Genomic DNA, 23,683 nt, shown 5'->3' with positions numbered 1-23,683 from the left:
ATTATTGTCACTTGTACCGAGGTACAGTGAAAAACTTGTCTTGCAAACCGATTGTACGGGTCAATTATTTACACAGTGCAGTTACATTGGGTTAGTACAGAGTGCATTGATGAAGTACAGGTAACAATAATAACAGTACAAAGTGTCACAGCTACAGAGAAAGTGCAGTGCAATAAGGTGCAAGGTCACAACAAGGTCCGCTTCGTAGTCGTTCCTGGAGGTCGGAAGATCGCCAGCCCTGTAAGAAGATTTAAAAGAACATTATTAGTAATAGTTAGTGACATAGAGTTTAAATTTAAAAGTGTAGAACGATTATCGTAAGGGTAATGAGTAGACCTGTAGAGAGCAGCTTGCAACGAGTCGCCATGCTCCGGCGCCATTTTGCTTCCCCCATAAGCCAGTAGTGTAATCATTTTCCTTAATATAAAAAATGATTGAAGATAATTATATATTTCTATGGAAAATATGCAGACACGATACTGACACATCACTTTTGTTATACGTACTGTTTCTGAGAAAACTGGGATGATAAAGGTCCTACAAGTTTTTTGACCTTATTTTTCCAGGATTATCAGGAAGCCATCTCCCCAGTATAACAGTCGTGTCTGGTTATCAGACATTACCTCCAGTTTAACATCTCACCTAAAAGGCATCGTCTCCAAAGACATGATCCTCTTCAGTGTCGTACTCCTTGGTGGCTCACCTCTTGAAGTGAACTCAGCCTCAGAAACCAATGAAAGAATGATTAGCCAAACGGATTCAAAAACTGTACAGTTTTATTCTTGCAGGAACTTTTTTGGTGACCATGACTCTTATTCTGTTCTTTCTCCATCTTTGTGTCTCTCCAGGTTTTGTACAGCTCTATCAAAAATGAGAAATTACAGTGGACAATGTAAGTATAAAACTTAATGTCTTGATATTCCACAGATTGGTTTGTTAAGCTACAGCTCCAAAGTCTGGAACTTCAACTAGAAGACAAGTTGATGAGGCACATGAGCACTGTACCCTCCCTGTATCCCCGCCATCCTGAGCTGGAAATATGTCACCATTCATTCATTGTCATTGGGAGTTATCCGCACAACGTCACTGGGAGCACCTTCACTACCTGGATGGCAGTGATTCAGGAAAGCAGCTCACCACCACTTTCTCAAGAACATTTAAGGATGGGCAATAAATTCTGGGCTTGCCAGCAGCAACCACATAAAGGAATTAATAAATCAGTAATTCACTGTCAGGAACAATTAAGTGATTTGCAGACATAACTGCAGTTTCATTGCTTGTTCTGGTGCATTGCGAGTGTAATGTCTGTTCCAGTAGAGTGAGGTTGTTGCATCTCTTCTGATGCAATCTGTATTTTGTGTTGCAAATATCGACATACTCCTGTGAATAATGTCGCATCCCCAGAGAATCCCTGTGGATATAGCCACACCACCCCAGACCCCTTGTAAATAGTGACACACTCACAAGGATCCCCTTTGGAAACACACACCCAGAGACCCCTTGTGATTACATGCACATCCCCCAACACCCCTGTGAATGTGGTCTACTCAGGAACCTTTGTGAATATTGACACGTCCCTATGGATTCCCTGCAAATACTGACACATACCCCAGGAACCACCCACATCCCCACCGCTCACCCCCCCCCTCCCCGCCAGTGAATACTGACACACTCCCAGGGATACCTGGGAATACTGACACACTCCCCTGAAACCCCTGTAAATAGTCACACTCTCCTCAAGCACCCTGCAAGTACTGACACACTAACAGAGAGCTCCTGTGAATACTGTCATTGGGATCTCCTGTACACCCACTCCCTGTGTCCCCTGTAAATGTTGTTACTCCCACTGGGTCCCCGCATATAAATACTGACACATTCCCCAGGAGATAATCTCCCAACCTCTGAAACAACAAATAGGTGAATTATTCAACACAAGGCTCTGGAATTCGGAGCAACAAACAATCTGCTGGAGGAACAAAAAACGAACCTGCAGGGTTTCAACCCAAAACATCGACAATTCCTTTCCTCCCACAGACGCTGCTCGATCCGCTGAGTTCCTCCAGCAGATTGTTTGTTGCTCCAGATTCCAGCGTCTGCAGTCTCTCGTGTCTCATCTGGAACTTAGACTGTGTCCTGATCTTCCTAAAACCCTTCCCAGGAATCAGACAGATCCTGACCAGTTTTATTCATTTCCTCTGGTCCTCACTGACACTTGCTGGACTTTGACTGGCAGAAGGACACAGTGAATTTGTGATTATTTCTCACTGCTGCCTTTCTACTGGTACAGCATGGGGAAGGCAGAGATGATAGTTCATGTTAACTGAATCGAATGCCTCTGTTTTATTATTGCTAATGGGTTCAAATGACCATTTCAAATTAGCATTTGCACACCAATTAGATGGATTACTGTCTTTGCAAATTGATACAGACAGTCAAACCATGTCCTAAATGAAGTTACCTGCTCCGAGCATCCAGGCATATGTTGTGAAGTATGTATTTGCTGTAACACCTCCCGTGTAACATCTCGATGGCAAACCAGAAGTGATTTAGGACATCCAACTATGAATTATGGGAAGACATATTGCCGAAGGACAGACTTTGACCCATCTTGCCTATCCTTGCTATTGAGCATTTCCTGACTAAAGTTTCCAGTGAAGCATCTTGTGATGTTTTCTTTTTCCCTTTTTGGGGATCTGGCCATGGCCAGCATTTATTGCCTATCTTTAACCACCCTTTAGAAGGTCGTGGTGAGCTGCCCTCTTAAAACCTTTGCAGACCTTCTGGTGAAGCCTAAAATAAACAATCATATTGCATAAAGATAGAACATGAGCACTTTGTGTTATTCAGAGGGACATGCCCTCTTCTCATTACTACCATCGGGGAGGAGGTACAGGAGCCTGAAGACCCACACTCAGTGATTCAGAAACAGCTTCCTCCCCTCTGCTGTCAGATTTCTGATTGGTCCGTGAACCCATGAACACTACCTCATTATTCTTTTGCTTTTTGCACTATTTGTTTATTTTTGTAATTTATAGTACTTTTACGTCTTTGCACTGTACTGCTGCCACAAGACAACAAATTTCACATCATATAAGACAGTGATAATAAAGCTGATTCTGATTCAGCGGACTTGTCTCAGCACATTAGTGTCAGGTTAGTGGCAGGCTAAGTGTTTCCATGTAAGCATATAAAGGAGTTGTATAATGTGTTTGATGCTTCAGTCCACTGAGAATCTGCCATTGTGCTCTCAGAGGAGAAACACATCTTTAAAAAGCCAAAGTGGTGCAGAGGAACCTGGTATTTCTTTGACATGAGCATAAGTATTGTTGTTGGCTTCAGCTGCTGGCGAGATCAGGTGTGGCTATTGATTGAAGGCAGTGACGTCAATGTGAACGATTGAAGATCACTCGGCCTCCCAGCGAGGTGGGTGGGTCGCCTCAGTACCCTGCTCTATAAACAGGTGTAGTGAAAGCTGCATCAATCACTCTGCCAAGTCTGCAAGCGGATGAGCAGAGACACCGGTTCACTGTTGGTTAAAAATGAGGCACGTTCTTCTTTTGTTGCTTGAAAATCTGGGAGTCAGATCAGGAGAGGTGGTGGGCTTTGGGGGAAGGGGGTGAGAGAATCACAGGTTGGAACTGTGCCTGTTAATCTGTCAATGTTGCAAAGTAGCACTTCGCTGAATGTGAGAGTTCTGTTAGCAATTCATTTCTCGGTCTATCTCTGGACCAAATCAGAGCAAATCTCTGTTATGCAAGGAAGTCAGATATCACAGTACAAAAGATTGAAAATACAAATGATTTAAAAAAAAATTCTACTGTTAAAAAGCTGCTGGATGAACTCAGCAGGTCAAGCAACATCTGTAGAGGGAAATGAACAATCGACGTTTCAGGTTGAGACCCTTCATCTGGACTTGAAGTGATGTCACTGCAAGAAACCACATAAACCAGCAGTCCAGATGAAGGGTCTCGACCCAAAATGTCAACTGTGCATTTTGCTCCACAGATGCTGCCTGACCCCTTGAGTTCCTCCAGTGGCTCTTTGTTTTGTTCAAGATTCCAGCACCTGTAGTATCTTGTGTCTGCATCTTTTTTACTGCTTTTGCTTCCTCTGGATTATTCCTCCCAAAGTCATGAGCCAATAGCAAATTTGCAAGGAGGTATTAATCTTCAGTTATACTGAACTTCATGCACATTTGATTCCATAATAGATCAAACTGTGAAGAAATGGCTACAGAAACGGAGAGGGCTAGTCTTGCACATAATGGGTGCTCGTGACAGAGGACTGTTTCTCTCCAAAGGTTTTACAACCATCTCACAAAGTACAGAGATTTCCTTTTAGCAACTAGCATGAAAACGAAAACAATTTCATCCACTTTGTGTACTTGCTTTAAGGTTCATGTTAAACTCATTTTACCTTAGTAGCTAAACATCCCAAGCTTTGCTCCAGACTTCACTTTCCCATTCACTGTAATAAAAATTTTGGAAGTGCATTCTAACTTTGATTTTTGGCCAAATAGCTTTATTTAGATTTATTTTTGTTTTCTATCGTGTCCATGTGGGTTTCTTGCAGTGACATCGCAAATCAATTCTGCCCATTAAAACCCTTTCATGATTTTTCTGTGAAATGCCTGATATGAAGATGGGTGAGAAAGCAAGTTATGAGGAGGAAACACAGAGCCTCCAAAAGGGTACATATAGATTAAATGAGCAGGTAAAAATTTGATAGATGGAATATAATGTGGGATAAAGTGAAGTGACAGAAAAGCATAATATTATTGAAGTGATGAGAGATTACAGAATGCTAGAGCACGGAGGGAACTTGTTACCTTGTCCATGAAGCACAGAGAGTTAGCATGCAGGTACAGCAAGTAAATAGGAAGGCAAATGCTTGTTGCAAAAGCAATGGGGTATAAAAGTCTTGCTGCAACTGTACAGGCCTTGGGACTCAGATTACTATGTCCAATTTTGGTCTCCTTAGTTAAGGGCGGATATACTTGCATTGGTAGTTCAGAGGAGGTTCACTCGGTAGATTCTGGCTTCTGCCCTCTTCCTTTCCAGTCCTGATGAAGGGTCTTGGCCCAAAACATTAACTGTTTATTTCCCTCCATAGATGCTGCCTGACCTGCTGAATTCCTCCAGCATTTTGTGTGTGTTGCTGGAGATCCCAGCATCTGCAGAATCTCTTGTGGCTTATAAGGAAAGTTCGAGTACTTTGGGCCTTTATGCATTGGAGCTATTAATTTGTTGAATGATGATATTAAGAATATTTGAAGGTGATCCTATTGAAGCTTATGACATCCTGAGGGGATTTGACAAGGTAGATGTTTAGAGGATGTTTCACCTTGAAGGGGAATCCAGAAAGTAGGAAGCATATTTTTAGAGTAAGGGTACTTCATTAAAGATGGAGGTGAGAAATTTCTTCTCTCAGAGGATTGTGAATCTTAGGTACTCTCTACCCCAGAGAACTATGGAGGGTGAGTCATTGAATATATTCAAGGCTGAAATAGATGGGTCTTTAGTCTGAATGGGTTATGGGGATCAGGTAGAAGGTAGCACTGAGGCCAAATACACCTCACTGAACGGCAGAGCAAGCTCAAGGGGCCATGGGATCTCCCTGCTGCTCTTTCTATTTAAGCCTTCTCAGTAGCTGTTTCTATCCGAATTCAGTCCAAGTTCTGCTCCAACATTCCAGAATACTGGTGGGCAAAATGAAAAGGGATGGCTCTGGTGAGAAAGGATGAGAGAGCGGCAGTAAAGAGGACACATCTTTTACTCTGAAGATCAACATTGAATTAGCTTGGATAGGGAGTAAAAGTATAATGGTTGGAGAAGTCTGCAGATCCCGAAACAGTAAATCAGCAATGCACATGGAACAGGGGTAACTCAATAATCGTGGGAGCTTTAATCTACCTCAGAAGGGGAGAATAGAAACTGAAAATAATAACAGGATTGGGCAGGGTTAAGGAAGGGAAATCACATTTGACAAATCTGCTGGTTCTTCGAGATTATACCTAGCAGAATAGATAAGGGGGAAAACAGTGGATGTGGTGTATTTGGGCTTTCAGAGGCATGTGATAAGATACTGTACAAGAAATTATTAGCAAAATGAAAGTGTGTGAGATTGGAGGAAAGATTCTGGTGCGTATTTAATGAAGAATCAAGTGTGTAGGAATAAACAGGCCATTTATGGGTTTGGGGCTGTGTATAATGAATTGGTGCTGGGGCCCCAGCTGTTCACAATCTACATTAATTATTGGGAAGTTGTGATCAAAGGTAATGTATTCAAATTTGCTGATGATACAAAGCTGGATGGCAATAATGGTTGTGAGGAGGATGGAGAGTGGCCCCATGGGGATAAAGGCAGGCTAAGTGAAGATAAACAGATATGCCAAATGAAATATAAGTTGGAAAAAGGTGAGGACGTCCACTTTGGTAGAACAAATAAAAAAAGTGGTGCACTTTTTTAGCTGTTGTGAGATGGAAGGGTGGTATTGTTCAGAGGGACCTGTGTGAGCTTTTACACAAATCACTGAAAGTTAATATCGCAATTAACTGGCAATTAAGAAGGCAGATGTTATGTTGGCCCTAATTGTAAGAGGATTTGAATACAAGAGTAAAGATATCGCTCTGGAATTATACAGTGCCTTTGTGATACTGCACCTGGAATACTGTGCAGTTCTCCCTCTGTCAGGAAGGATATACTTGCAATGCAGGGAATGCACTGAATATTCATCAAATTGATTCCTGGGTTTGGGAGCGAAGCTTTGTCCTGTGAGGAAAGAATAAACAGGCTGGAATAATACTGTGAGTTTAGAAGAACGAGAGATGATTTTATGGAAAGGTACAGCATTCTTGCAGGTCATGACAGGGTCGATGTAGAAGTAATGTTTCCCCTGGCTGAGCTGTTTAGTGCCAGAGGTCATGGTCTTAAAATAAGAGGTTGCCCATTCAGAACTGCAGTGAGGAGAATGTCATCACCCAAAGGTACTGAATCTTTGAGAGGGCCATGGAGACTCAGTTGCTGAGTATATTCAAGGTAGATTTTTCGGCATTAAGGGAACCAAGGGATAAGGGGTTAGTACAGGAAAATGGTACTGAGGTAGAAGATCAGCTGCGATTTTATTGAAAGGTGGAGCAGGTGTGAGAGGGCGAATGCTCTGCTTCTGCTTCTTATGTTCTGAAGAGACTCCCAACATGTGAAAAACCAAAAAAAAAGACTTGCATTTCTACATCCCCCCCAAGTCCAGATGAAGGGTCCTGACTCAGAACGTCGACTGTCCATTTCCCTCCGTAGATACTGCCTGACCCGGAGAGTTCCTCCAGTATCTTGTGTGTTGCTCCAGGTTCCAGCAGTTGCATTTCCTTGTCTCTACATATATTTCCCCAGCTGCCATTGGAAAGGAAATTTACATTTATCAATTTAATTAAGCTTGCAAGTTAGAGACATATAGCATGGAAACAGGCCCCTTGGCCCACTAGGTCAGCACTAACCGTCAACCACCCTTTTGCATTCTCCCTTTCCTATTCTATGCCAAAGTTCTGCTTAAATGTGTATGAGGGACCCAATTTAAAATTAAATCTTCCTTGCAGTGGTTCACTGTGTGCAGGACATCATCTTGACTGGTATTGCCCTCTGTGCACTTCTAAGTAGCCCTGTTCTCTGGCCTACCTTTAACCCCCCTCAAGGCCTCTGAGGCTTGCAACCCTCTATCTACCCCATTAACTTCTCACAGCATCCCTGGTCTCACCCCCATCTCAGATGTTCCCTTGGTCCTATCTCTCCTACCTCCATCTTCTTTGCGACTTAGAACTAACTTTTTCCCTTTCTTGCAGAACTGACAAAGGTTCTCACACCTGAAATGCTATCTCTGTTCGTCCTTCCACAGATGCTGCCTGACCTGCTGAATATTTCCAGCATTTTCGGTTTATATTTCAGATTTCCAGCATCTGCAACTGTTCTAATTTTCACGACCTCTGCGTAGACTCGCGGAGAACTAGTCCATCGGGTCACCAGCCATTGACACTGGCAAAGAGGTACTTTGCCTGACTGTAGACTCAATAAAATGTGCCACTTCATCTGAGCTGCGTGAGAAAAATAAAAGATGCCACTAAGTCTTCTGAGCCAACTCTGTTCATCGATTGTCGCTCAGCTTACATCATCATCAACAAGATTGTCCCAATGCACTTTACGACCACTGAATTACTTTCCAAGTGTTATTAGAAGTATAGATAGCCTAGTTTTCAACCAATTTTCCTTGAGGATGATTTATGTTCTTGGTTGGCCATGCAATTTTGAGTGGGCTTGTTTTTAAGGTAGAGGGTCACGAGTTCAAATACGTTTCCAGAGGCTCTTCACTCAGACTGACACTAGAGGGCAACACTGAGGCACTGCTGCACTATCTTTCGGATGTGATATTAGTCTGGTCAGGCAGATGTGGATTGTCCCAGGTCATTATTTGAAGAATGGGAGTTTCTCCCAGCCAAAACATACCCCTCAACTGAAACTGAAATCACTGACAAAGAGTCACCATCACATTATTGGTTGTTGGATCTGGCTGTGTGCAAATTCATTCCTGAGTTTCCAGGGCTCCAGAATCATGTTTCATTGGCCCTGGGAAACCTGAGACCACAGTGGTGCTACTTAAATGCACTTTTTTCCTACCTTTGTATCTCCCCATTACCACCCGATCAGTCAGCACTGGATATTGTCAGTGTGCAAGTTTACCATTTCTAGGTGAGTTTCATAGAACATAGAACAGTACAGCACAGTATGGGCCCTTCAGCCCACGATGTTGTGCTGACCTATGTAAACCTAATCCATGATCAATTGAACCCTTCCCTCCTACACAGCCCATAACCCGCCATTTCTCTTACATCCATGTGCCTATCTAAGAGTCTTTTAAATGTCCCTATTGTATCTAAGTTTCCTTGAGTTTGACAGCAGGTCAGCACAGTGACACAACTGGTAGATCTCTTCCCTCACCGCCCCAATGACACAGGTTCGATCCTGATCTCCCATGCAGCCCGTGCAGAGTTTGCATGTTCTCCCTGTGACCTCGAGGGCTTCCTCCAGTTGCTTTGGTTTCCCCCATCATCCCTAAACCATGTAGGCTGGTAGGTTAATTGGCCATTGTGAATTGCCCTTAGTGTGTAGGTGAATGGTAAAATCTGGGGAGGAGTTGATAAGGAACATGGAGGGAATAAAATGGGATTAGTGATGTAAATGGGTAATTGATGTTGGTCATTTACTTGGATGTCCGAAGATCTGTTTCTGCACTGATCCTGTGACTTTACAAAATAGTAACAGTCCTTAGATCAGTCAACTTTCCTAAAGCACTCTAAAGGAGCGATTCAGCCATCTTAACGTTCTCTACATGATAAAACCTTCCCACCTCATTCAATCAACACCAAATGCAACAATCCCAAGTGTAATTATGCAATTCACTTTCGCACCTCTGTTCTTTAGTTTTAACCTCTAAAATTTTAATAAACCAACAGCTTTCAAGAGCACAGCCTGCCAGGATATCGTGTTGTCAAGGTTACCGGGAGCTGTAAAGCTGTGATGGGTGATTAGTGGCTGTTGAGTGGAGAATACTGATTTAGGAAAATAATTTTTTTTACTGAATAATAAATTCCGCTGGAGCACCAGCCATCAGCTGGATGGCCTATCCATCAATAAGTTACTCGACAAACTCTGTCAACCTTGGACTATGGAGAAAGGACTGATATTATTTCAGAATGTGTTTTTCATTAACATAAGGATAAGACAAAAAAACTCTTAGTGCTGTATGAGGCCATTTGGGCCACTGTTGCTCTTCTAGCTCTCAAAGAGCTATCCATTTGGCCCACTCCATTGACATTCACTTTTCTTCTCACAGTATATGGAACATAGGACAGTACAGCACAGGAACAGGCCCTTCGGCCCAGGGTGTCTGTGCCAACCACGATGCCAAATTAAACTGAATCCCTTCTGACAGCACATGATTCATATCCCTCCATTCCCTGCATATTGATGTGTCTTTCTGAAAGCCTCATAAACGCCTCTATTGTACCCTGTTTCCACCACTACCCCTGGCAGTGCATTCCAGGCACCTACCACTCCGTAAAAAAAACTTGACCCACACATCTCCATTAAACACCCCCCCTCACCTTCAGTTGGAGTTAGAACTGGAATTGGTTTATTGTTGTCACATGTACCAAGGTACAGTGAAAAACCCATCTTGCATACTGTTCATACAGATCAATTCATCACACACAGTGCATTGAGGTAAGACAAGGTAAAGTACAGAATGCAGATTAAAGTGTCAAAGCTACAGAGAAAGTGCACTGCAGGTAGACAATAAGGTGCAAGGTCATAACGAGGTAAATTGCGAGGTCAAGAGTCCATTTTATCATACTAGGGAACTGTTCAATAGTCTTATAACAGCAAGATAGAAGCTGTCCTTGAGCCTTGTGGTACGTGCTTTCAAGCTTTTGTATCTTCTGCCTGATGGGAGGGGGGAGAAGAGAGAATGTCTGGAGCGGGAGGGGTCCTTGATTATGTTGGCTGCTTTACCGAGACAGTGAGAAGTGTAGACAGAGTCCATGGAGGGGAGGCTGGTTTCTGTGACGTGCTGGGCTGTGTCCACAACTCTCTGCAGTTTCTTGCAGTCCCAGGCAGAGCAGTTGCTGCACCAAGGTGTGATGCATCCAGATGGTGCATCGATAAAAATTGGTGAGTGTCAAAGGGGAGATGCCGAATTTCTGTAGCTTCCTAAGGAAGTAGAGTATTCAGGCATTTAACCTTTAGAAGGTAACCATTGAAATAAAAGCAGAAAATGCTGGAGATCTTCAGCAGGTCAGGCAGCATCTGTGAAGAGAGAAAGAGAGTTAATGTCAGGACTGGGAAAGTACTATTAAAGTCACAGAGAGATAAGTATAACCAAACCTTCAGCCCACTGCCTACACCAACCGTCACCCACCCATTTACACTAATCCTACACCAATCTCACTTTTTTAAATTACACTTTATTTTCTTCAACTCTCCCCAGATTCTACCCCTGATCCACACACACCAGAGGCAATTTACAGTGGCCAATTAACCTACCAACTGCTCGTCCTTGGGATGTGGGAGGAAACAGGAGCACCCGGAGGAACCCCACACGGTCACGGGGGGACTGTGCAAACTCCACACAGACAGCATCGAAGGTCATGATTAAACCCAGGTCTCCAGCAACTGTAAGGCAAAGGCTCTGCTGGCTTCTACCGTGCATTCCAAACTGTAACAATGCACGTGGTAAAATTACTACTCCTCATCTGGCCCCTAGATTGTTTGCCAGTTACTTTAACCCCACCCTCTTATCCATCACTCATGTGCTGATGGAAATGGGTTTCTCATTGGTTATATTAAACCCCCTCATAATGTATGCACGTTTAGTAACTGTTAAATCTCTGCTCCAGGGAAAACCATCCCATCTTCTCCAGACTCTCCCTAACTGAAGCCCAGGTGCCATTCTTGCATAAATAGGACAGCTGCAGATGCTGGAACTGTGAAATAAAATGGGAGATGCTAGAAATACTCAGGAGGTCAGGCAGCGTGTAGGGCAAGAGCAACAGAGTTACCATCTGAGGTTAAATCTTCCTTGATGGTGCGGTTAAGCAATTCTTTGGAATGATTCCATTTGGCCCATCAAACCTGTGCTAGCATTCTCCATGAGCAGTCAAGTCAGTTCCATTTACTGGCTCTTCCCTTCAAGTTCTTGACCAATAAAATCGGTGTATTTGTTGCTGCCCATTTCTCGGGACTTCCGTTTTATTAGAATTATTCAGATTTATTAGCTGCACCGGTATACAAGTGGCTTCTTCCCCCTCTTTCCAAAATACACAAAAAGACAGGCTTCCACATTGGTTTGTGCACTGTTTGTCCAATTCCCTTTCCAAGGGGACAATTAAATCTGTGTCCATAACCTGTCAAGAGGGCGAATTCCAGATCGTGGCCATTCATTGCGTGAAAAATCTTTGCCTCATATCATACGGTAGCGTAGCGGTTAGCGCGATGCTATTACAGCGCCAGCGGTTGGGGTTCGATTCCCATCGCTGTCTGTAAGGAGTTTGTACGTTCTCCCCGTGACTGCATGGGTTTCCTCCGGGTGCTCCGGTTTCCTCCCACATTCCAAAGACGTATGGGTAGGTTAATTTGGGTTTAAAATGGGCGGTGCGGACTCGTTGGGCCGGAAGGGCCTGTTACCATGCTGTAAATAAAATTTTTAAAAATTTTAAAAGATCACCCTGCTGCCATTATCCGTAAGTCTGTGCCCCTGGTTTCAGCCAGTGAGAATAGTTTCTCTTTATTCACTTTGCCATGACTGACCTCTCCATCGAATCAACTCTTAGCCTCTGTTGTAAGGACAAAAATTATTGTTTCACCAAACTACCTCTCTTATTTAAGTCCCTTATCTTGGGACCATTCTATCTTCTTGACCATCTATTGGGCCTTCACCTCCTCCCTAAAGCACAGTGGCAGAGCTGGTTGCAACACTCTAGTGCTTGATGTAACCTCTTTGCTTTTGTAATCTTTGCTCCTGTTTATAGACCAGAGATCCCAAGTGTTGTGCTCAATTGACTGTGTATTGGGCATTGGGTAACCTGATAACCTCTGGGAGATGCAAGGAACAGTTGGTGATGTTGAAGTTCAGGTTATAGTTAGCAGTTTATCTAATGAGAAATGCTCTGGAGTCTTTAAGACACTGTGTTCATGTGTGAGGTGGTGGCGTGGGTGGGATAACATGTACTGGAACTTGTTTGTTCCATGCTTCTTGCTTGGGTTGTTTTGGAATTGAATCAGATTTTCCCCTGATTCCTGTTCCTGTGCCTTGGGAACTTCCACTAAGTTGGACACAAGCTGAAAGGAATACAGGTGTGTGACGTTTCAGAGAGATCTTGTTAATCCCCTGGAGGGGTTTCAGTGGTGCTTTTATATACCACCTTGCTAAATGGATAACTGGTTCAAGTGACAGATTGGAGGTTGCTAGTCATGGCTCAGTGGGTAGCACTTCTACCACTGAATCAAAGGTCGTGGGTTCAAACTCACCTCCAAGACTTGCACAAATAACTCGGCTGACATTCCTCTGGGGCAGGGAGCAGAAGTGCCATCTTTCAGATGAAATATTGAGCCAAGACTTGATCTGCCATCTGGGATGGATGTAAAAGGAACCATGGAACTGTCTGAAGAAAAGCAAGGAGGTTCTCCCAAATATTCTGCCCAATATCTGTCCTTCAACCAAAGTCTCTCAATTCTTTGGTCTATCTCTCGTTTCTGTTCGTGGGTGTATGCAGTCCGCAAAATAGCAGCTGTTTCCCACATTGCAACAGTGACTGCACATCTGGGAGCTCCGAGATCGCAAAAGGTGTTACCAAAATGTGAGTCCTTTTCTTGTAAGAGGAGATTAAAGGACATTGAAACAATGAATAGGTTTAACTGGCCCATTTATGAAGATGAGTCAGGATTGATTGATGTGATCACATTAAACTCACAAGATCATCAATTACCAAGTGAAATGTGACCAAGGACACATCTGGATCAGAAGAAAGCTGGTACTTTCTCTCTAACTCTCAGACAAACACTCCATCCTCCAAGTGTAGGGTGTCAGGGGCCACTTAGTGGCAGGGGTGAGACAAATTCTTTAAGAATGGGTGAGCTGGACCTTGGGAATTGGGTGGCAAGTTAGCACTGGGTGAGCTGAGTTTAAGCCTCCCCTAGAGTTTTCGTCCAACTCATTGAACCAAAACAACTATCAGGAACAGTTTGCACCCACTGTAGGTTTCAGTTTAAAGAAACTTGGTCAGGATCCAGAGCAAGATGAAGTGGAGATAGAGAAGTTAGTGGAAAAGTAAATCTACCTTGAATGTTTAAAGGGACATTGAAACTAGTAAAAACTGAAAGGCATTCAGCCATTTCCAATGCTCTGGATCATTAATCCTTTGATAAGAGGATGTATCTCATCAGGGCGTCTGGGGATTTTAAAATTCAAGCAATTGAATAGTTCTGAAGGAAGTAAAATTTGTGATCTCATCAGCAGTAACTGTAGTTGTCCAGTTGCCACAAAAATTCACCTGGTTCACGAGAAAATATACCATCCTCCCCCAGTCGATCCTATAGCTGCCCCAGGCTCTTAATTATCTCTTCATTTCTGGGGCAGTGGGGAATGAATGTCAGTGATGCCCACACACTGTGAATTAATATTTATTTTAAAATGTTGGGAAAGATTATTGGGACTGAAAGTTATTTTTCTTTTCTAAGGAACAGCAAAGCCAAAATCACTTAATTTTTAAAAATCAACCATTTTAAATTGATAAAGACTTTTCAGGACATCCCAAGTACTTCACCGATCACTTTGAAGTGTACACCCAGTTACATCCGAGTGGGACGAAGCTCCCTCAAAGAGCATTATGGTAATGACTAGTCTGTTGATTGTAGAATATCCATTGGCTACACTGGTGGAAGAACTCCCCAGCTCTATTGAACTAGTGCCATGCGACCTTTCACATTCACCTGAAAGAGCAGATGGAGCCTCCATTTAACATCTAATTCAAGAGATTATATCTTTTACCATGCAGCACACCCTCAGTATTGCTCTGGTGAAATCAGCCGACGTTTTATGTTCAGGACTCTAGTGTGGGACAAACCCCTAAACTTCTGACTCAGAGACAAAAGTGCCAGAGCCACAGCTGATGCCTGATTGTGTTACTGTAATAATATCAGGGCTTGTGTGTTGGAGGAGTGCAAAGATTTCAGATTTTTTTTATTTCAACAGTAGATTTGATTCATAAAAAATACATATGCAAAGGAAGAAACAATGTAAAAGAATTTCTACATTCATGGTCGTTACATTCAGTAGTGTAAACTTCTAAAGAAAAAACACAAACGAACATAACACCATTGCCAATCACATGGCCCCCTGAGGTGATACTCCTTTCGTTGTTCAAGGGGCTTCCCTACCCAGCTCTGCCCCTCCACGTGTGGTAGCAGAAGGAGCCCAGACTGTGGACCTTCCCTACAGAGCCTTAGCGTTGGCTGCACTGAGCTTCAGTGCGTCTCTCAGCATGTCCTCCTGCATCCTGAACTGTGCCATTCCCTTACAGACATCTTGTTGTGCCGGAAGACCAACAAATTTTTGGCAGACCAATGAGCATTCAGATAACCACACTTGAATTCTCTGGAGCTGTGAATATTGTCAGGAGTCGGGGAAAGATTAGGAAGGTCAAGGCACAAGGCATTACTTTAATAAAGTGATAACAGTATTCATCACTGTGACAGAATTAGCGTCGGATTCTAAGTCATAAGATTGTGAGTTTGTCTACTTCCAGAGACTTTGAGCACAAAAGTCCAAGCTCCTGCTCAGTACTGAGTGTGTGCTGTCATTTAAATGAGAGATTAAAATCTCCCTGTCTACCTTTCTGCTTAAAGATCCCTTGACACCATTTCCGAGAGGTGGTGGGAAGCCCTCCCCACTTTCCTGACCAATAATCATCACATTGGTGTTTGTGGAACCTTGCTGTGTACTAATTGGCTACTGCACTTCCTACGTTACAAAAGTGAACACAGTTCAAACGCACATAATTGGATGTAAGGGGCTGTTGGATATGGTGAAAAGCACTTTATAATTCTTCATCTGTGGAATTGCAACCAGGTGAAGGTTAAGCATGGAAGTTTTATGGAGTTCAGTGGCATAGGGTACAAGAGCTGGTATTATTATGGCAGGAGAAATACATCTACAGGGTAAACTTATATCCACTGTGCTCCAGAGTCAAGGTCACACTGACCTCTCTCTGAGCTGCAGCATGCATATGGGGCTTGTATCTGTGCACACTTGAAGGCCAAGCTCCAAGCCATCACTGACTCATTTCAGGGAAAGGGCCTTGCATAAAACATATGGAAAACAGAGGTCCTCTCCCAGCTGCACATTATTGACCACAACAATAAAGGCCTGCAGTGAGTCCCTGGAAAACAGGGACCACATTCCATATCTCGGGAGCCACTGTTAGCAAAGTCAGACATCAGTAATGAAATCTACTGCCTCCTGTGTGTGTCATTCACAACCTTTGGCTATCTCAGCGAAAAAAGGTTTTCAAAAGCCAAGCCGTCACACCCATAACTACACCCTTGGTCTACCAGGTAGTCTTCTAGGATTTGGAAACATGGACGACTTACAATAGGAATTTCAGTGCACTGGAGACTTGCCAGCAAGTCTGTCTTCATAAATTCCTCCAAATCCACTGGCAGGACAAGCAAAACAATAATAATGTCCCCCCTCCCCGAGGCCAGCATTTCAATAAGGAGGCTTGAATCAGCCATCTCTGATGGATCACATCATTCCCTCACCCATACCAGGCTCCAAAACAGGCACCTTACTCCGAGCTCTTTCACGGGAAGAGATTCTCAGGAGGACAGAGAAACTACTTCCAGGACATTCTCAAAGTCTCCTCGAGAAAGTGTAACATCCTCACTGCCTCATGTGAATCCCTGATCTGTTGAAAATAGCACTCGGGCTGAAACTAAGGACCTGGAGTCTCTGATAGAAGCCCAGTGTAGATGATGGAAGGGGCAGGTTGGTTCCCACGCTAAATCCTGAGCCACACCATCAATTCCAACCTGGTTCACCTCTAGCAGAGTGTGTCAACCCCACGTGGTCCTCATCTGCCACCCCAGAATCTACAGAGCTGGAGTGGGAGTAAGTTATCTTTGACCCAAGGGACTGCCTGAGGAGAAGATGATAATGCTGGCAACTCTTCACCACCCTACCGTTAAGTTTTTAATTATATAGGGAAATAGTGATAGAATTATCAAAATCAAAATGTCAGGACGTGTACCCATTTATATATGAGTTAATTGGGAAGTTAATCAGCCATGAGCTAGCTTGATGAAAGCTTTTGTTAGGAACTGAGGGAAAAATGTGTGCATTGCAAAGGTTCAGAAAGCAAATCTTTTCAATTATATTTTCTTATTTTAGCTGCATACTGTTAATTGCATTGATTTTTCTGTCAGTACCTGTGCGAGAATTCTCCCCACATCTCTCATTATCTGCTGTGAGCCTTATTGCAGCTGTGAGCTCTCCGCAGGGTGCTCAGTCAGACAAGGAAAAACAAACTCTTCTGTGTGTAAGTGGGATTGAGCACCGTGGTGGGCTCACAGGTGTGACCAGGAAACCCAAACTAGGTCTTGGGCCTTGGTTACCAAGCTGCCAAAATGCTCTGGCTGTCTACCTTCATGGTCATTGATTAGTCCTCATCTGTCCGATGCCAAGCAAGAAGAGAATGGCTGAGAATGAAGATGATTGGGGAATGAGCAGAGTGATGGAGAGGGAGACATTCTTTTTCCAAAATGCAGGCTGCTTACTTGTAGAGCTGGAAGAACTCAACAGGCCAGGCAGCATCTATGGAGGGAAATGGACAGTCGACGTTTTGAGTCACCCTGAAACAATGACTGTCCACTTCCCTCCGTAGGTGCTGCCTGACCCGCTGAGTTCCTCCAGCTTTTTGTGCGTTGCTCCCAGATTCCAGCATCTGCAGTCTCTTGTGTCTCCATCATTCTTACTTGTAGACATGGACCTACAGTGTGACTGCTGCAAATCTCCAGTAGGAGTTGATAAACGTTGTAGACTCAGAATCAGATTTAATATCACTGACTTATATGATGTGAAGTTTGTTATTTTGCGGCAGCAGTACAGTGCAAGACATAAAATTGCTATTAATTACAAAAAGAAATAGTGCAAACAGAAAGGAATAACGAGGAAACGTTCATGGGTTCATGGGCCGTTCAGAAATCTGATGGCGGAGGGGAAGAAACTGTTCCTGAATCGTTGAGTGTGGGTCTTCAGGCTCCTGTACCTCCTCCCCCATGGTAGTAACGAGAAGACGGCATGTCTGGGTGCTGAGGGTCCTTAATGATGGATGCCGCCTTCTTGAGGGAGTGGCGGGAGTGACTTGCTGGAGGCTGGGGGAAATACTGCTGCGGCTTGCAAGATCTCCTCATTCTCTGTTTCAGCCCCAAACACCCAAATCTTAAAATAACACTGTAGAGAGATAACAAAAGAAATAGAAGAAAGAGAAGCCGATTTGGCTTCTTGTGTCTGCACCATCGTCTAACGTGACCATGGTCAATCTTTTACCTTAGCACCAGTTCTTGCATTAATTACACATTCCTTGTTCCCTTAATATGTGAAAATCTACCTCTGTAAGAACATAAGAAATAGAAGCCGGAGTGGGCCACTCACCCCTTCATGTGTGCTCTGTCACTTAATGAGAACATTGGCAGATCTTTTACCTCTGAGGGACTTACATGAACCTCATAACCCTCGTTTTCCTCAATACATAAAAATGCATTGGTCTGAGTCTCAAGTATACTCAGCGACTGACCCTTCACAGAACTCCTGGCTAGAGAAATGCAAAGATTCGCAACCTGAGGAGTGAAGAAATTCCTTCTTATCTCTGACCGCAGTGGCTAACTCCTTAAGTTGAGACACTGGTTCCGGACACACTGTCCAAGGCAGGGCACCATCCCTGCATCAACTTGGTCAATTTCAAAAATCACACATAATTAAAGGGTAGATTTTATGAGGTCCCTCCCGTTCCTGTGCTGTAATAATTCTACAGTCATAGTATCATAGAAACACAGTACAGAGCGAGACTGTTCATGTTCTTGTTGGCAAAAGAGAGCTCTTTAAGCTAATCCAAGTTCTCAACTTACTGCCACAGTCATGTAGATTTTAACCCTTTAATAGTTCATGAGGGTGCTTATTAAATGTGATGAGCATTTCTGCATCCATTATCCCTTCAGCCAATGAGTTCCAGACTCTCACCAGTATTTGTATGATTTTTTATTTCCCTGAACTCTCCTCTAATCGCACCAACTAACTTCAGTCTTGGTCTCCTAGCTAGGCCTTCTCTGCTGGGCGAAGTGGGTTCTTCTGATTCATTCTATCTAGGAATCTAATAATTTTATACATCTTAATTATGTCTCCTTGTTCCAAAAGAAGCAACTCCAGCCAAATCAATCAATCCTAAAATTTTCCAGCCATGGCAACAACTTCTTAAATCTCCTTTGCACCATCTCACGTGTTCTAATGTCCTTCCTGTAGTGAACTTACTAGAAATATATGTAGGCCTCCAACTGCAGTGCTTTGTACCATTTCATCATGACTTCCCTGATCTTGTTATCTCTGCTTTGGCCTGTAAAGGACGAGGATTTTGTATGCCTTCTTAACCTTCTTACTTACCTGCCCTGTAATCTTTAGGAATGTGTGAGCATATGCTTCAAGATCTCTCCATTCCTTGACAGTCCTCAGGTACCATTCTGCCAACCCAGCCCACTGCAGGAATTGGTGCAAAGGCATCTGAAGATGCTGATGAATTGGCTAATACCGCAGTAATCAGATTATATGCAGGAAGACTAATGTGCCAAATTGGCTCTTAATGTGATTGGAAAAGGGCTTTGATTATGCTTGAGATGAGTACTTTTTCTCCCGACAGTAATGAGGAGGAGCTCCGTAAGTCCTTGTCTGAGTTGGCTGATGAAAGGACAGATCCAAGCCTGAAGACCATGAAGCGGATCAGCAGTGGCAGCAACCCGTTCCTGGACATAATGCAGGACCCCAACGCCGCCACATACAAGCACGGCTTCCTGGTGCGCAAGGTGCACGCCGACTCCGATGGGAAGAAAAGTAAGTGTCGCCTCCTCAAAAGTTGCAGAACTTTGGCCAAGGGGACTGAAACGTTAACACGCAGTGCAGCGTTGTCTGAAGCTCCAGAAACATGTAATTGCTCTCCTGCATTCAATGAGGGTAGGACAGTCCTTCAACAAAAGCCCAAGACATCAGTCACATTGCTAGCTGGTGACCCACCATTGAGCATCTAGTCCTTCTTTATCTGTTCACGAGATCTTTGGTGATGCCAGCATTTATTGTCCATCCCTAATTGCCCCTAAACTGAGGAGGCAGTTAAAAATCAAGTCCTTGCAGCATTCTATTTGCCTTCCTGATTACTTCCTGTACCCACTTGCTAACTTTGGGGTTTAACCTACTGTAAGAACATAAGAAATAGGAGCAGGAGTAGGCCATCTGGCCCATCAAACCTTCTCTGCCATTCAATAAGATCATGGCTGATCTGTCCATGGATTCAGATCCACCTACCTGCCTTTTCCCCATAACCCTTCATTCCCCTACTATGGACAAATCTATCTGTATCTTAAATATATTTAATGAGGTAGCCTCTACTGCTTCCCTGGGCAGAGAATTCCACAGATTCACTACTCTCTGGGAAAAGCAGTTTCTCCTCATCTCCATCCTAAATCTATTCCCCCGAATCTTGAGGCTATGTCCCCTAGTTCTAGTCTCACCTACCAGTGGAAACAACCTTCCTGCCTCTATCTTATCTATCCCTTTCATAATTTTATATGTTTCTATCTGTAGTGTGAGACCCCAAAGAACCTTTTCTCACAAAACTATCATATCCCCTCTCATTCTTCTGAACTCCAGCGAGTATAGTCCCAAGCGACTCAATCTCTCCTCATAGGCTAACTCAGTATATCTTTCCTCAAGTAAGGAGACCAGAACTGCAAGCAGTACTCCAGGTGTGGCCTCACCAGTACGCTGTACAGTTGCAGCATAACCTCCCTGCTCTTAAATTCAATCCTCCAGCAATGAAGGCCAACATTCCATTTGCTTTCTTGATAACCTGTTGCACCTGCAAAACAACCTTTTGCAATTCATGCACAAGCACTCCCAGGTACCTCTGCACAACAGCATGCTACAATCTTTCATCATTTAAATAATAATCTGATCTTCTATTTTTCCTTCCAAAGTGGATGACCTTGCATTTACTAACATTGTACTCCATCTGTCAGACCCTTGCCCACTCACTTAACCTATCTATGTCTCTCTGCAGACTTTCTGCATCCTCTGCACAATTTGCTTTTCCACTCAATTTAGCGCCTTCAGCAAACTTGGATACGCTACACTCGGTCCCCTCTTCCAAATCCTTAATGTATGTTGTCAACAGTTGCAGGCCCAGCACCGACCCCTGTGGCACCCCACTCACCACTGATTGCCAACCCCAGAGAAACACCCATTTATCCCAACTCTCTGCCTTCTGTTGGTTAACCAGTCCTCTATCCATGCTAATATATTCCCCCCAATTCCATGCATCCTTATTTGATTTTCCTGCTCAAATTCATACATATCCCCCTGTACAGCAGCACTCTGTAGTCTTTGCCTATTTAAACAAATGTATAGAATCATACAGCACAGAAACAGGCTATTTAGCCCACTGAGTCCACACTGACCATCAAGAATCCTATTTTAATCTTGCCCAGGTTCTAGCACTCAGCTACACACTGGAGACAATTTATAGTGGCCAATTAACCTACCAACCTGGAGGACACTGGAGCACAGTGGGAAACCGAGGCAGTCACAAGGAGAATGTGGGAACTCTACACTGACAACACCAGAGGTCAGGATCGAACCTGGGTTACACGACCTTTGAGGCAGCAGCTTTACCAGCTGCGCAACTGTGCCAGCCAACTTCTGCCTTTCTGTCTGTCCTATCAAAATGGATAACCTCGCATTTCCTTACATTGTACTCCATCTGCCAAGTTGTTGCCCATTCAGTGAACCTATCTGTATATCCTTGGAGACTCATTTGTATCATCAGCAAATCTAGCTGCAACGCATCCAGTCCCTTCATCTGAATCATTATATAGACAAATGGTTGGGGCTTCGGCACTGATCCCTCTGGCACCCCATTAGTTAAGGTTCATTAACCTGAAATGACCCATTCTCTGTTTTCTGTAATTGAGCCACTTTGCTGCCAATCTCTTGTGGTCCACAAGAGCCACCTGCACACTGGTTGTCCCTCCCCATCCTGCAGTTCACCTTGGGCAACAGATGTAGCAAGTCAACATTGGATTGAAGTGTCACAACCCAGTAACACTGATGAGATAGAGAGTCATAGAGAGGTACAGCATGGAAACAGGCCCTTCAGCCCATCGAGTCTGCGCCAACCATCAACCACTCATTTATATTAATCCTACATTGATTCCATTTATTATTCTCCCAAAATTCACATCAACTCCCCCAGTTTCTACCACTTATCTACCCACAAAGGGTAAATTACAGTAGCCAATTAACCTGCCAGTCCACGGGTCTTTGGAATGTGGGTGGAAGTCGGGGCACCGAGAGGGAACAGGGAGAACGGGCAAACTTCTCTGCAGGCTCACTGTACGTTGTCCCTGGTGTGTAGGTGCGTGGTTGAAATGGGGCGGGGTGTGGGGCGTTGGAGTTAATGGCAATGTGGGGAGAATAAAATAGGATTAGTGCAACTGGGTGCTTGATGGTCATAAGGGATCTGATGGGCCACAGGACCTGTTTCCATTCAGTGTGACTGTCTGACTCAGCCATTGGTGGGTCTGCCTTCAGTAGCCCAGGACCATCTTCCTGCAGTCTCCTCCACCTTAAAAATAACCTTCTGGACCAGGCATTTGGGTATCCTGATATCTCCCATGAATCAGAGTTCATTTTCCCCTTTACAGCCCCATCAAGAACTGGGGCCACTTTTTGGTATTAAATCCAGGTTGCTGCCAGTGTTCTTTTGTTGGTGATGTGGATTGGCAAAAGATTTTCCTGCATGATAGTCTTTATTCTTCAGTAATGTGCAGCTTCCCACAGCAAAATCATACCCATCAGGCCCTTAGGAAGGAAAGTGTGTTAGTTTAGGAATTTGGTCTTAATCAAGGCAAAATGAGCAAGCACAGTGGCAAAAGAAGCAGACATTTCCAATCATTGTCCAATAACATTGACTTTGTTGAACTCACCATAGTGGACCAGAATGTGTCGAAGATGTCATTCATGATGTCTATCTTTGAGTTTTATAAGCCAAACGTTTCTCAGTTGTGGGCTGAATTTGGTCCAATTCTTGGACAACTATAGGCGTTGACATTGAAAGGCACTAAAGATACGGATGCGATTGGTGCAGGGTACAAATCATCAGTCTGAAATTTTTCCACAGCTCCCCGAGGAAGAAGAGGCTGGAAGACCTTCTATGGTGTGCTGAAGGGGATGATCCTCTACCTACAGAAGGTTAGATTTTTTTGCACGTTGATGTTTTGGTTTTCATCGGTAGAGATTTAAAAACTGCTGTGTCGGCGTACTCCCTGGGTATCTTTGAAGGGGCCAAAAAGGAAAGGGAAACTAGTACACAAATGCCACTTAAAAAGTAGTATGTTTGTCCAATAAAATCAGGCTAAGTAGAATTAAAAGCCTAATTTTCAAAATATTGATTGCTAATATCTGTATTTTCAGGTTTTCCCATATTTCACTAAACATGATACAATAAAATTGTAAAATATAACAGTTCATTATCAGGTCCGGCTTGTTCAATGTTGTACTGGTCTGGACTAACTGTACTGCATTCTGCTGGAAACATTGTTAGCTCTGTGTCAGGTTCCCAATACACAGGGATTAATTTATATCTTCTACCAGTTGGCTAAAAAGGCAGAAGAGAAACTTGGGACCCCATGCCCCAGCCACTAACTACAGCTGGACTGTTTGTGGTGAGTCTGTAAAGTTGGACCTTCACTGTAAAATTGGGGAGGACAGGCAGGGTGGATACAGGAAGGATGGTGGGATGCTGAGAAGTGCAATGGAACACAG

The 23,683-nt window shown here is 43.7% G+C and overlaps 1 protein-coding gene across 3 annotated transcripts in view; it reads left to right on the top strand.

The window, feature by feature from the left end:
- LOC127584624 (PH and SEC7 domain-containing protein 1-like) overlaps nt 1–23,683 on the top strand; it is a 106,327-nt gene that overhangs the window by 69,778 nt on the left and 12,866 nt on the right. For 2 of the 3 annotated variants that reach the window (XM_052041440.1, XM_052041441.1), the window contains 3 exons: nt 849–892; nt 19,509–19,699; nt 23,040–23,110. In XM_052041440.1, the coding sequence (XP_051897400.1) occupies nt 849–892; nt 19,509–19,699; nt 23,040–23,110 (306 nt within the window). Of the gene's footprint in view, nt 1–848; nt 893–11,047; nt 11,190–19,508; nt 19,700–23,039; nt 23,111–23,683 lie in introns of those variants that run through there. The other variant, XM_052041442.1, reaches the window with a different exon arrangement.

This window comes from Pristis pectinata, chromosome 30 (assembly GCF_009764475.1).
Source record: "Pristis pectinata isolate sPriPec2 chromosome 30, sPriPec2.1.pri, whole genome shotgun sequence".
In the NCBI taxonomy this organism is placed as follows: Eukaryota; Metazoa; Chordata; class Chondrichthyes; order Rhinopristiformes; family Pristidae; genus Pristis; species Pristis pectinata.
Note: the sequence above shows the minus strand (reverse complement) of the source record. Positions and strands in the feature narration are given on the sequence as shown.